This window comes from Rhyacophila brunnea, unplaced genomic scaffold (genome assembly GCF_057557595.1).
Source record: "Rhyacophila brunnea isolate RB1 unplaced genomic scaffold, BYU_Rbru_1.0 scaffold_3, whole genome shotgun sequence".
Lineage (NCBI taxonomy): Eukaryota > Metazoa > Arthropoda > Insecta > Trichoptera > Rhyacophilidae > Rhyacophila > Rhyacophila brunnea.
In genome coordinates, this window is record NW_028232965.1 from 46,714,146 (window position 1) to 46,726,283 (window position 12,138).

At 35.1% G+C, this 12,138-nt stretch overlaps 2 protein-coding genes across 3 annotated transcripts in view; one reads left to right on the plus strand and one right to left on the minus strand.

The window, feature by feature from the left end:
* Nucleotides 1-792: 792 nt before the first annotated feature.
* LOC147068449 (uncharacterized) lies at nucleotides 793-4,410 on the minus strand. Of its 2 annotated transcripts, XM_085952815.1 has the most exons (3): nucleotides 3,792-4,410; nucleotides 3,544-3,672; nucleotides 793-3,400 (listed from the first exon to the last, which is right to left on the minus strand). In XM_085952815.1, exons 1-3 carry the CDS (start codon nucleotides 3,859-3,861, stop codon nucleotides 1,461-1,463), a joined length of 2,139 nt encoding a protein of 712 aa, XP_085808941.1. In that variant the 5' UTR covers nucleotides 3,862-4,410; the 3' UTR covers nucleotides 793-1,460. The 2 variants fall into 2 exon arrangements, with proteins under 2 accessions (XP_085808941.1, XP_085808940.1); XM_085952814.1 differs by having other exon boundaries at nucleotides 3,544-3,885.
* Nucleotides 3,929-12,138, plus strand: part of LOC147068450 (UDP-glycosyltransferase UGT5-like) — a 45,331-nt gene continuing 37,121 nt past the window's right edge. Inside the window, exons 1-3 of the mRNA XM_085952988.1 lie at nucleotides 3,929-3,983; nucleotides 4,995-5,259; nucleotides 8,376-8,583. Of these exons, the coding sequence (XP_085809114.1) occupies nucleotides 3,929-3,983; nucleotides 4,995-5,259; nucleotides 8,376-8,583 (528 nt within the window). The remainder of the gene's footprint in view (nucleotides 3,984-4,994; nucleotides 5,260-8,375; nucleotides 8,584-12,138) is intronic.

Genomic DNA, 12,138 nt, shown 5'->3' on the forward strand with positions numbered 1-12,138 from the left:
CCTAGTCATAGTCACAATATTATTGAAACTGGATTTAAATAAAAAGTATTTTAAAGTTCTACTTCTTCCTCTTCGGTCAAATCCGCTTCTTAGCTGGAGCATATGGACACAACGCGGCGCCTCCCTGTCTTTAGCTCCAGGTCAATCAGTCTTCAATAATAGTCCCTATTACACGATCGAGCTGATGAAGATTAATTTTCAAAATGCTTTAATACCAAAAAGTTTTAAATTGTTTACAATAAAAACCTCAACACAGCTCGCGGAACCTCACGTTTGTGAATCACTGTTTTTCCCTTTAAAGTCAATTAAAAAATATTAATAATTAATACCTACATCGATTGTAGGGTGGTATGGTTTCAGATTCATCTGGGAGTTTAGGCGACTGATGTAGAGTAGGTGTTACTTACGAAATGACACGAACACCGCTGCAAAGTGATTTCATCGTAACCGCAATGCCAGAAGAATAATAATTGAATATCGGAAACTTAAAAGGGTGTAAATTCCATTTTCAAAAAAGAAGGTAGAGGGAATTTAAAAATACACTCAAAAATTCAATTATTCATACATAAACCATACAATTCGTACAACCAACGCCATCTTCTGAGATTTTTAAGAATTATTTCCGGGCATCAGTGGCACTTGCACCAAGCTTGTACCCATAGACTAATATCGTCGCCGTAGATGTCAAGGGAGCCAGTCCACAAAATCATAATGCTGAGAAATCGGCGCGCAAAGATTTTGTGTGACAAAAAAAGGAACAGTTTTTGTTGTAACTTTTTTATTTTTAAAGATAGAATTGTGAAACTTTGAACGTAGATACTTTGTGATATTATCTTTTTATTATTTTGAATGAATAACTAAAAAAAATTGTATTTTAAAAGTAATGTGTGTTATATCTCTTGACCACTGAATATTGACATGTACAGTTGGCATACTTGTGCGGTAGTCAAAAGAGTTAGGCCTCTTATGCCTGTTGAACACTGAGAATTTGTGGACAAAGCACTAACATTTTGTGGATATACTCTAAAGAAAAGTCTATTATTGACCTTTTATGGTGCCCACCTTAACCTAGAATCTACCTGATTTCATTCAGTATGTGAACATAGTCGTCTCTAAACAAAAAGTTAGCTTTTCAAAAATATAATTACATTGTTGTTTTAATTTAATCAAACGCTTTTTTTGTAGTACTTATTCCATTTTTAATCAATAAATTAGGACCGGTTTCATCCGCCTCAGAGGGACATTTTCAACTTGTTCATTTCAGTTGAAAATGTCCCTATGAGGCGGACGAAACCGGTCCTAATTTATTGATTAAAAGTGGAATAAGTACTACAAAAAAATTGCGTTTTATTAAATTAAAACAACAATACAATGCAGTTACACCATGAATTGACAGTTAACAAAATAAAAGAAAAAAATATATAATTACAATTAAGTTACAATAAAACTAGACACACATTTTAATCATCTCCATCGCTCTCTGAGCTGCTGTTTTTCTGAGTTGGACGATCTTCAGGCTCCAAATTTTTATAGAAGTCGTGATAGGTTGACGGAATGCTACCTTTTTGGCATAGTTTTGACAGATCTTTTAGTTTACCTTGGTCAATTCTAGGTTTGGAACTGTACAGCCTTGGTACTTCTAGGGTAGGTACGTTTCGATGCCGTCTTCGCTGGATTTGTAGTGACTCAAAGTTATTCTGGCTCAATTGGTATTTATAAAAGATAGTCGTGGGTTCACCTTTGCGATATTGGAACCACTTTACCTTTAGCCACTTCATTTTGTCTCCATTTTCCGACAGAGTTTTATTGGTCATCACTTGACTGCAATATTTCTTGTAATCGAAGAAGTCGGAATATTCCATTTCCACAACCTTATGGTAGGGGTTACTAGTTTTCGCGGTACGGGCGACCATATACCATCCTTCTGGTGTGAATACGTCCACTTTCCTTCCTCGGGCCTCTATTGTGGAGTGCACAGAATCGCACTCCATTTCGGAGTGCCCTGATTCCATAAATTTTTGGTTTATTGTGTTGATGGGCAGCTGTTCCACGGCACGTAATAACATTGTAGATACAACTGAGTTGCGATTTTGACCTGAAGCTGTATCCGAATACAGAGTTACTTCTTTTTTGGGGCCTACTGAAACCAAGAGCTTCCACAGGCACGTGGCGACCTCCGAAGCACCCTTTGTACCTGCACCTTCATGCCACATGTAGTTCGTCGCTTGTCTAGTAGCCAGGTCATACACTGTGAAATTGTAGGTTTTCAGCTTTTTGGTATAATACAACTGTCCTACTTGCAAACTTGGAGTCAACAATATTTTTTCCAGATCCATGGTAAAGCAACTAATTGTTGGATCACACATAGCTTGGGCCTTGTCGATTTTTTTGTGTTCTCTCGCTTCCTCTTTTCGAGTCAAGTGCAGTTTGTATTCCTCCTCGTCTTTTGCCTTCTCTTCGTCTGACTTGTTCTTGTACTGAGTACAAAAGTCACACTGATCCTTTTTAGGAGTGTGAAAGCCGTAGTTAAATTCTGTGACAAAGATCGATTTGTAGAAGCCGTGCTTTTCTGGTTCAACATTATGCTCCTTGCAATACTCTACATAGTCCATGTAGATACGAGTCTCGCTCAAACCAGAAGGCAAGTATTTTCTCTTACTGCTGCTCCGGCAGTAATGGGAAGCAACTACGGGCAACGATTTGATGTGGTCCCTGATTATGTTCCTCACTTCCTCTGGTTTTTTGTTGGGCGGTTCTTTGTGACCTCTCCGATCTATATCAGTGACACCTGAAGGAGTCAACTTTTTCATTGCATTTTCAACTTTTTTGCTCGAGATGTCATATGTCGCCAAAAAGAACTGTTTGCACACTTGGGCTCTCAATTCATTACACATCACAGAGTATTGCAAGGTATACTCTCGTTTGGTGCAGTCTCCATGGTACCTTCGTTTCACTGGGATACGATTTATACTGTTACCAATGAAGGCCCATCTTGCTCTTTCGGAATCCAGACTCAGATAGTCGGCCAACATTTGCTCCCGCTGTGATTTTCCTATTTTGGATGTGCATTTATAATGGCACTTACAGTTAACTTCTCTTATCGCCCTTGCTCGAATTTTTTTTCCGGATCTGCTTTGATATTCGCTGCCTGCCATTCTCAATATCTTTTGTGAATTCCGCTTCCACATTTTTGGGTTTCGCTTGCGTTTCCTACTTAAATCATCTGTAGTCTGATCTGTAGAAGTGGGGATGGATGATACAGGATTGTTACTATGGTTGCTCTCGGTTATTTCAGAAGTATAAGTTCCTGAAACATTAATGTTGTGTTGATAATATGCAGGTTCCTGCTGGCATGACTCATTTGAATCTAGTAGTGTTGGTGCCAGGTTGACGTTCCAATCTGTAAAACAAAACAAAGTAGTTTATTTCTTTGAAACTACCAAGGTAAATATTAATAATTTGTTATTAGCAAATGACTCTCTGATGGTCACAGGTTTTAATCAAACCAACAATTATTGATAACCAACAAATTAAAATATTGACCTCCCACGTGTGTGCTTGGAGAGACATTTTGGAGCTCTGTATATATGGCTGGACCAGCAATCTTGTCCGGAGCTTGCATATTCAGCTCGAGGTCTGCACATCCAGCTTGTACGGCATTCCCGTGAGAGTCTGTAAAAGAAATAAAACTAATACAGCTTGCGCACACATTACTCATTGCTGTCAAAGCAGCCTGAATCAACATTTTTAACTAGTAAGTGTTTTTAGCTCAATATTTCATCGACACTTACCTTTACGGGTATGTTGATTAGTAGAATTTAAAACGGCTGCAACCATTAGTCTCCCACGTGAATAGTTCATTATTTAGCACCTTTTCTCACTGAATCACAACTGAATACAACAATCACACTAAATACACTGAATAAAAATGCTTACAGTCGCAAACCCAAAGAAAAAAGATCACCAAATAAACCAACCGCAATGTTAGTATGAATAATATGACACGATACAGGTGCTGGCGTGAATAACCCGACTCGCTAAACTCAGTTTTCTCTGTTTCTTATGCTGAGTTAGAGCAAGACAACACTATAAATCTTTGTCGAATGTGAGCCGAGGCGTGCGTACCGGGCCACAGATTGAGCGGGAAGTCCCAGTGGTCAACAGCGTTAAGTCACATAATCATGTGAAATTATTCGGAAGTCAAAAGACTTATGCGGCTTGTCGTCATTGACTACTTTAATGTATGTGTGCTAGGTCTATTGGCAATTTACAAAATACTCATACATAGGGCTTTTTGTGGCTCAAATCCATTGACCACGGCATCTTTGATGGTTTTAAAATGCTTTTGTGTACTTAACTCATTTTCGCCAAATGTGTGGCTTGACTCCCTTGACATCTACGGCGACGATATACTTGTACCCTTCTGTAGGACATTGGCCTTGGCGCATGCTATCCATTCCCTAAATAAAACCGTTTTCATAATTTCTGGCACTTACAGCCTTTTAAGTTTCCGGTATTCATATGACTTACTCTACCTATCTACCTACCCGTGGGTATATGTTACGTTAATTATTATTATTAGGTACGTCAATATTGCTATGTTTTACTCATGCATAACGTATAAAACATTAAAAAAATATGACATTGTACAATATAACTATATTAATTTAATTTATTACCTATATATTATAATGTACGACGATAACATATTTTGAGTGACTTGTGAATACATAGTATAATAGTTATTTAAATTGATAGATTATTAAATATTGCTATGTTATAAATACATGCTCATGCGGTACCTACTTGTTTAGTTGTATGAATATTGTAAGCTCACCTGAACATAACTAAAACAAGTGGTTTTCCCGTATATTATACGTATACCTAAGTTATTAGTAGATAGCGTGAATTGGTTTATAAGTGAACGTGTTTTCGCGTTAAAATGTTTGGAAAAGTAATAGTTTTATTTTTAATAATTATTGGTGTCCTTTTAGATTTGAAGTCCTGTGTGTTTTGTGCGCGTATTTTAATCCACATTCCAACTCCAACGTACAGCCACAATATTGTATATGAGCCACTCATAAAGGAGCTGGTGAGACGAGGTCACCACGTCGTAAGCATCACTACTTTTCCAATCAACCAGGAAGACGGTTTGGAAAATTTGACTCAAATAGATGTCCGATTCTCGAGAAAATTTTGGAAGGATAATATGGATGGCGCCAATAAATTTTCTAGTCATCTGGAATCTAGCAGATATATGTATAAGGTGTGATATATAGATGGGATTCTATACTACGTGATTTTGATATTTTAAGTTCAGTGTAAATGTCATTACAAAATTTTCGGCCTTATTTTAAAGCCTCCCCTCTCTGTCGACACACTTCACCTCAAATCTTTTAGCCCCTGTCTATTATGTCACATTTTTAACACCCCTTCCGATCGATTATTGATTTCAGTATATTATGTTCTCACAGAATATTTTATTTTTAGAAAAAGAGTCTATACCAAAGATGTTGATGAAAATCTTCGAGTATATAGAGATGGAGCTTAAAAGTATGAAAGCGAAGAAAAAATGACCTCTGTGACCTCCAATTTTCATATTATATACCTACCTGCTCTCGGGGTTCTTCAGCTCTATTTCTTGTTTCCATACAAAATGGCACTTACTCCAAACTGGAAATTGCTTCAGTGATTTTTGTAGTGAAACCACAGATGGCTCCATCTGAAAGAAAATTTAACATTTTGGGTCTATACTTTGTTGATTTTGTGGCATCACATTTTTTACACACTCCCTTTCCACTCCATCACATTATATGAAACCCTCTCACACCTTAAACCGTGACTTAGAGGCCATCCATGGATTGAAACCGTATGCGGTTTAGAACCGTGCGTGATACTAAACTTATGATTTCTGTTCATGAAAATGTATTTTCACTAAGTTTGTAAGTGTAAGTGTATGGTATAAACGGTTATTATCAGATGCTTATAATATACTCTGTGAAATTATATTTTCATGAACAGAAATCGTTAGTTTAGTATGGCATACGGTTCAAAACCACATGCGGTTACAGTCTATGCATGGCCTGTTAATATATTAATGACCTGTTTAATTACATAATATATAGCTTGAATAAATTTCATACCATCTTGTAATATGGTGTAATAAATAATCATTGCCCACTTACTTACGTTTTGCTCAGGGTAACGTTGTTGAGAGAAAGGACGTTTCTGAATCTGTGGGTTGTAGGTTTGATCCTGAGGCTGGACATTTTTTTTTCGTTTTTTTTGCGATGTATATATTTGATCAAGTGCAAGATCACAATGACGTGTCAGTGAATAACTACTCCTTATAAACAGTGTTAATGTAATTTCCACATAAAATAAGAACAAATTCAAAATAATAAAAAAATCGTAGAGAATAATATACCAATAAACAACACAAACACGCTTTATTTACCAGGTAATGCGCGATGTAGCGGACATTCAATTACAACACCACGAAGTGAAACATCTGATCGAAGACGAGTCCCAGGAGTTCGATTTGATCATAGTAGAGCACATCATGTATCACTCCATATATGGCTGGGGTCATAGGTTCAAGGTTCCCATGGTTGGGATTTCTTCTTTGGATGCTTACTTTGATCTGCAAGATTTCGCAGGAAACATTATGCATCCTTACATGACGCAGTCCATCATGGCGGATTACTTGTCTGGAATTGATATGCCGTTTATAAACAGAATGCGTAGCATCTATGATGCATTCATTTTTAGGTAAGTAAGACTTTTAAAATATTAATAATATATTAAGCACAGCTTCCCCAGAATCATACACAGGTACAATTAATTATTACGTTACAACTTTACTAGGGATGTCATATCGAAAGAAAAAAAATATATCGGTATTTTCCGAAAGTAACGATATCTATCTGATAGTATCGTTATCCAAATAATGTGATTCTTGTCCGCGAAAAATTCTTTTGTCAATCAGACAAACATAAATATCATAAGAGAAGAAAAGAAAGTATTGTATTGAACTATTGCTCAAAAAGTATCGGCAGCTTAAAGTATTAGATTAAGAGCTTAAGTTTAGTAAGCTTAATTAGCTTAAGATCCCTAACAGATTTTTTTCTTCTCGTATCGGAAGAGTTTCCGTTGGACCTATTTTAATTATTACAAAATATTGCAAGGGTAATACTCCGTCTACACGTTCATGAATAATTTACTGCTGACAGTGTGTATTATCGCGGCCATAATAGCACCTGTACACGTGTGTGGATTTACTTGCATCAATAGTGTGTATTTTAAACTATCGCGATAATAACTGTTTACACGTAAAAGCGCTGATTGTCTCTCTAATCCTATTCTTCAAGTGTAAGCGAGACGCGATGTTGTCATCTTATGATACTATTTGGCAGGTCGTGAAAATCGGTTAACCTCAAAATAAGTTTCGCAGTGTTCGTTATTTTTTTCCGGCAAGCTCGCTACTATCGTTTTACTGTGCAGGCGCAGATATTGCAAGGTGCAATTGTCGCGTGAAAATTCAGAACATTCTGAACTTTTTTGACACATGCACGCAAATCTTGCAACTTGCACGATGGTTAATACGTGTGTTAAAAAAGTTCAGATTGGGGATTCCACTCTCTAGTATTACCTAATTATTACTTATCGTAGGTTGTTAGATTAATTAATTATTTTTCGACAATTTTGAAATGAGTTTCTGGGGATTTTTTTGAACTCTTTTTTTCCAATACAAAAAAAGGTATTGAAATTTTATTATCACAAAATCTAGCGTTTTTTTCGGCCAAACACTGATGTCGACACGTTCTAACGAAGCCACCGTATCAGCTACTTTATAGAACACCGCCACTGCTCTCAAAAGTTATAATAATCGTGTTATCATTAGTTCTTTCATTTGCTGTCCTTTGTTATAATAATATACTTCTCCCTAAGCAACTCCATGAAGATTTTGGTCGCCACATCTGTCTTATTCAAAATATAAACAATAATAAACCTGAAAAGGTTATTTTGGATTAACCCCCAGCCCTGACAATGTGGGACATATTATTGTATCTAAAAATAATCCACCTCAAGTTTCCAGTGCTTTTTAAATTTTAATCGAACTGTCCTTTTCCTTTTCAACAAAACGTATTGCTAGTCCAAATCTAGATGCACATGCACATGCACTTGAACTAATTAATATTGTATAAAAATATTTGAAATGTGTTTTTTTTTGTATTCTGCTCAATTCTGCTATCTCAGGATTCGAACCTGGGACCCATGGCGTTATAGTCCAACGCTTAAGCCGCGCGGCCACCGTGGGTGCTAGGCATAATAGCCAAGGGTAACTAAAAATATTAAAAAATATTTTATTGCAGATACGATTTGTATTTCTGTGGCCACGGCGAGCACGATATTATAGCGAAGCGTCATTTTGGAAAAGACACCCCATACATTGTGGATCTGGCGAAGAACATTACCATGATGTTAGTCAACCAGAACCAAGTATTGTCTCCTCGCGCCAATGTGCCAGGAATGATTTACATGGACATGATGCACATTCGACCACCAAAGGAACTTCCTCTAGTCTGTACTATTTATTGAACATAATACCACGTTATTTATTTTATTTATCATCATGGGGTCTATTCCATACACAAAAGCGGCTATCGACGGCTATCGACAGTAGTTTATAATAATTATGTATTGAGGCTTTATAACTATTACAATAAGCTAACCGTCTAAACTGTCCACCTCGCTGTAAAAGTTGACACAGCCAAGGGAGGGCCTGTTATAACATAGCACTTTTTGACAGTTTATGTTTAGACGGTTAACTTATTGTAACAATTAACCGCTCAATACCTACATAATATTATGATACACTACCGCCGATAGTCGCTGATAGCTGCCTTGTGTATAGAATAGCTTCGCAGCAGTATATGCTATGGGTCTGCACTTTTCTGCTATCTACTGATAATAACATTATAAATAACCGTACACATTAATTATTAATTATTTTTATGAATATTATTTAGAACCGTTTTATGACGTCAACTCAAAACAAACCAATTTAAAAAAAAAAAAATTTTTTTATTATTATTATTTATTTAGGTCAACCAACATGATCAATTACAGAAAATAAGTATAACGAGAATAAACAATAAAAGAATACTATATTGTGATGATTTCAATGACAGGCTGACACAAAAAGCATAATAAATCAAATATTAAATACAGTTACAATGAATATTCATGGGGTGCTGTCGATAATTTAGGTATTTAAAGTTATCTTTTGATTATGACGTGTTTATTATTTATATAAATATGTATGCACATGTCACATGCAGATAAAGCACAAAAAATAGCATTATGCCTTATTTTAGAATGTATGTGAAATTTCAAATTGCATTTACTCCATAACACGATTTCGAGACTTACCAACTTTTGACAGTAATCCCACGAATTGTAGAGTTATTGAAAATGATTAAAAAAGAAAAACACATAATTATAATTAAACACGTAATATTTAGAGAATTAAAAATAGAAACAATGTACCTACATAGTGTACCATAGTGATTAAATTATGTTTAAATGATAAGAAATGAAACGTGCCGTTATGTTAAATTTACAATACATTTATCATTTTGTTACACAACTTGTAGCAATGTCATAATAGGTCGCATAATAATATGTAATTACTAATAAATATTTCAAGTTTAAAAGATAAAGGCATGTAAGTTCAAGGGTAGGTACTGAAACAAAATGTTTGCATTTGCTATACTGTATTAATTGTTATACACGTAAATATAAATTTAGTATAATATGTAACTATAATGATTTTATTTCCAAGAATTTGAAGTAGGTGGATGATGGTAAAATTAGTCATTGTAACACATATAAAACAGGCTATTATTTAAATAGTATCAAAGTTTCTTTTAGCATGGATACATGCTTTTGCCATGCTAGAGACACAGATAATTCTATAATTATTAACAAATTTCAAGCTGTTCTATAATTTTTCTTTAATATTTAAGCAGATACAAGTCGTTTATTTTTGTCGTCTTTTTTATTAAATTTTAATACCTATTTATTTATTACTACATATATTAATACAAGTGAATATCACTTGATCTAATTTATTGCGAGGTAATCAGTCGAAGAGGCTTATCAGTGCAGTGAAAAAGTGAAAAAAGAAAACCAACATTTCATCACTTTCGTGGAGGAAACGTTCGGACTTCTGCTGATAATGAATCCAGCTATCTCGACTACTCGTGGTGGGTCGTGCATCGATTTGATCTTCGCTCGCCACATCGACAAAATTCATTCTAAAAATTATATAACTTATTTCAGCTGTCATAAACCCATATTGACCATTATTTCTAACGATTATGTGTAGTAAATACTTACACACCAACATTACTATGATATGAGCTCATAAATTTTAATTTTCAGAACAGTGCAAATTTTGGAACCTTTGGATCCGGTTAGTTTGACAAATAAATTTTCTTTAGAATTTGGACAACCAGCATTCAGAGAATCAGTAGGTAAAGCATGTATCCATGATTAATAATTATAGCCGACAGGGCTTAAGGCTATACCTCAGTTGAGGCATGGTCTAAAAAGATCGTGGCTAGGCGATGCGCGGATTGTGCAAATGACGCGTGCCGAAAGAAATATAATTTGTCATATAAATCCAACAAGCGTCCATTTAATGTTCTGTTCATTGTTCTATTAGTAACAATAATAATATGTTCATTGACATGTTTTCTTTTTCAAGTAAATGGGTAACGTTTTTTAGTCATCTTTACACGATTAAAGAATTAATACCCCTGTCGCCATCACGAAACAAATTGACGTGTTCACAGTTCGACTTTTGCTCTCCGATTGCCAGCGAGCCCAAAATTTCGTCGCACCTATAGTTGAAAATTATTTGCCGTTTCACTGAAGTATGCTCTTAAGTAACCATCATCTGAAGGGCCCAGGGAGTTTTAAATCGTTATCTTAATGTTTAATCTCGATGTCTGTTATTTGAATTTTATTATGTAAAGTGCTATAAAATACAGTTTAAATTCTATTACGAAATAATTATACTTAACAAATAAAATTTTACGCAATAAAAATGTAATATTACACGGATTTTAACTGCACCAGATTAAATCAAACGTTTCGGGTTTGTTTGTAGAGTCGGTATCTACTAACTTTTAGTTGTAATAAAATAAATAGACGCTTAAAAATAAGTCTCGTCGTTGAAACGGTTATAATTGTAGTATAAGCGAGCATTAGCGGATCTGACAGGGGTTGATGCGTACCTACCATGTCAACGACTTTGGATGAATTTTGTCGGTTTCGTGAGATATTCCCTAGATCGTGGGAAATTTCACTTATCGTATGAAGCTGTGAGAGCAGAAAGGAGAAAAACAAATATTCACCACACTTTCGCTACAAATATTATAAAGTCTGATATACCTATTACATACGTCACAATGTCATACTTAAAGTTTTCTCGCAAATTCGTTTACTATAATTCTTTAGGTGTTTATGTTATTTAAAAAAATCGTGCTTGCGTGATATTAGAGAATAATAAATTATTGTACGTATTAAATTTCGCCGTATCACATTTCTCGGTGAGAAATTCTACGAGAAAGAGATGGCTGTATAGCATTGTGATGAAAAAATACTGTGCCAACTGTACAATAATCGCAGTTACCCTGGGGACGCTATAACCCGTTGGATCATCGAACTTCGACAGAAATACGATGCAGTAAACAGCTATGATTGAGAGGAAGAGATATGGGGAGATATTCATTCGATAGTAGATAGATCCGGGTGACGAAAATGACGTATTAATAATATAATATCACCATTGGTCAACATTTTAATACATATTTATTAAGTTTTTTGTAACATTGATAAACAATTTTATGTTACGTAATTTATATGTATTTTTTTCTGAGTTACGTTTTCAAATTGTGTACCTACCAAATTAAATACCTCTTTGACAATTTTCTGGATGGTTTGAAGTCGAAGTTTAGATAATAAATTAAAATATCTTGACTATTCTTCCAAGTGAAGCCTTCCGTGTTTCCCTATAAAACCAGTTTGACGTAAGTACCTACCATTTTTGTGTGAAAAAATGTATAA